Here is an 800-nt window from a genome sequence, read left to right on the forward strand (position 1 = left end):
GCTGCAGGAGAGTGTACTCATGGTGTAACTCTAGGGTGAAATCAGTGCCACAATGTCACAAGACTGGACTTTTAGAATAGAGGAAAAACCCAAAGAAAGAAAACGTAGAATGAGAGGGAAAAGAGAGAGGAAAAGAGGAAGAATGGGAGAGAGCGATCATCATCATCATCAGCAGCAGCAAATTGTCATCGTCATCATCGTCTCCTCACTGTCATCATGTGAAATGCAGTGTTCTGCAATAAACCTCCATACTGGAATTCATCCAATTTTTTGGGGGTGACACTTGGATACCCTTCCAGACATCAACAGCTCCACCACAAACATCAAAGCATAAAAAGATTTTAAAGCCAATACTTGTTTGGAAAATAACAGATGAAAACAGATTAACACCATCACAAATATTACCTTTAATTTTTGCAATGAAGGAGTCTTCCCATGCATACATCTTAATTAGACGGATGTAATTAATGATTTCATTGGTAATATTTATCTGAAATTAGATTGAAATGTTTTTGTATTAATAGAAATATACATTATTTACATTATTTACATTTGACGGATATTTGTCCTCATCTTGTTTGTTGTTAACACAATGTTTCGGCTGATATACCCTCCAGCCTTCATCAGGTGTCTTGGGGAAATTTCAAACCTGGGTTCTCATTCCTAAGGTATTTTTCGATGTTATTGTTATTATTATTATTATTATTATTATTATTATTATTATTCAGGTCACTGCCTGGAATCAAACTAGGAATCTTGGGATTAGTAGCCCGTGCTCTTAACCCCAAGATTCCGAGTTC

The 800-nt window shown here is 36.0% G+C and overlaps 1 protein-coding gene across 1 annotated transcript in view; it reads right to left on the reverse strand.

Annotated features, from left to right (window-relative positions):
- LOC106868465 (ATP-binding cassette sub-family C member 5) overlaps window positions 1–800 on the reverse strand; it is a 74,543-nt gene that overhangs the window by 41,086 nt on the left and 32,657 nt on the right. Inside the window, exon 9 of the mRNA XM_052970999.1 lies at window positions 406–490. Within this exon, the coding sequence (XP_052826959.1) occupies window positions 406–490 (85 nt within the window). The remainder of the gene's footprint in view (window positions 1–405; window positions 491–800) is intronic.

The sequence above is a fragment of the Octopus bimaculoides genome, chromosome 10 (assembly GCF_001194135.2).
Source record: "Octopus bimaculoides isolate UCB-OBI-ISO-001 chromosome 10, ASM119413v2, whole genome shotgun sequence".
NCBI lineage: Eukaryota > Metazoa > Mollusca > Cephalopoda > Octopoda > Octopodidae > Octopus > Octopus bimaculoides.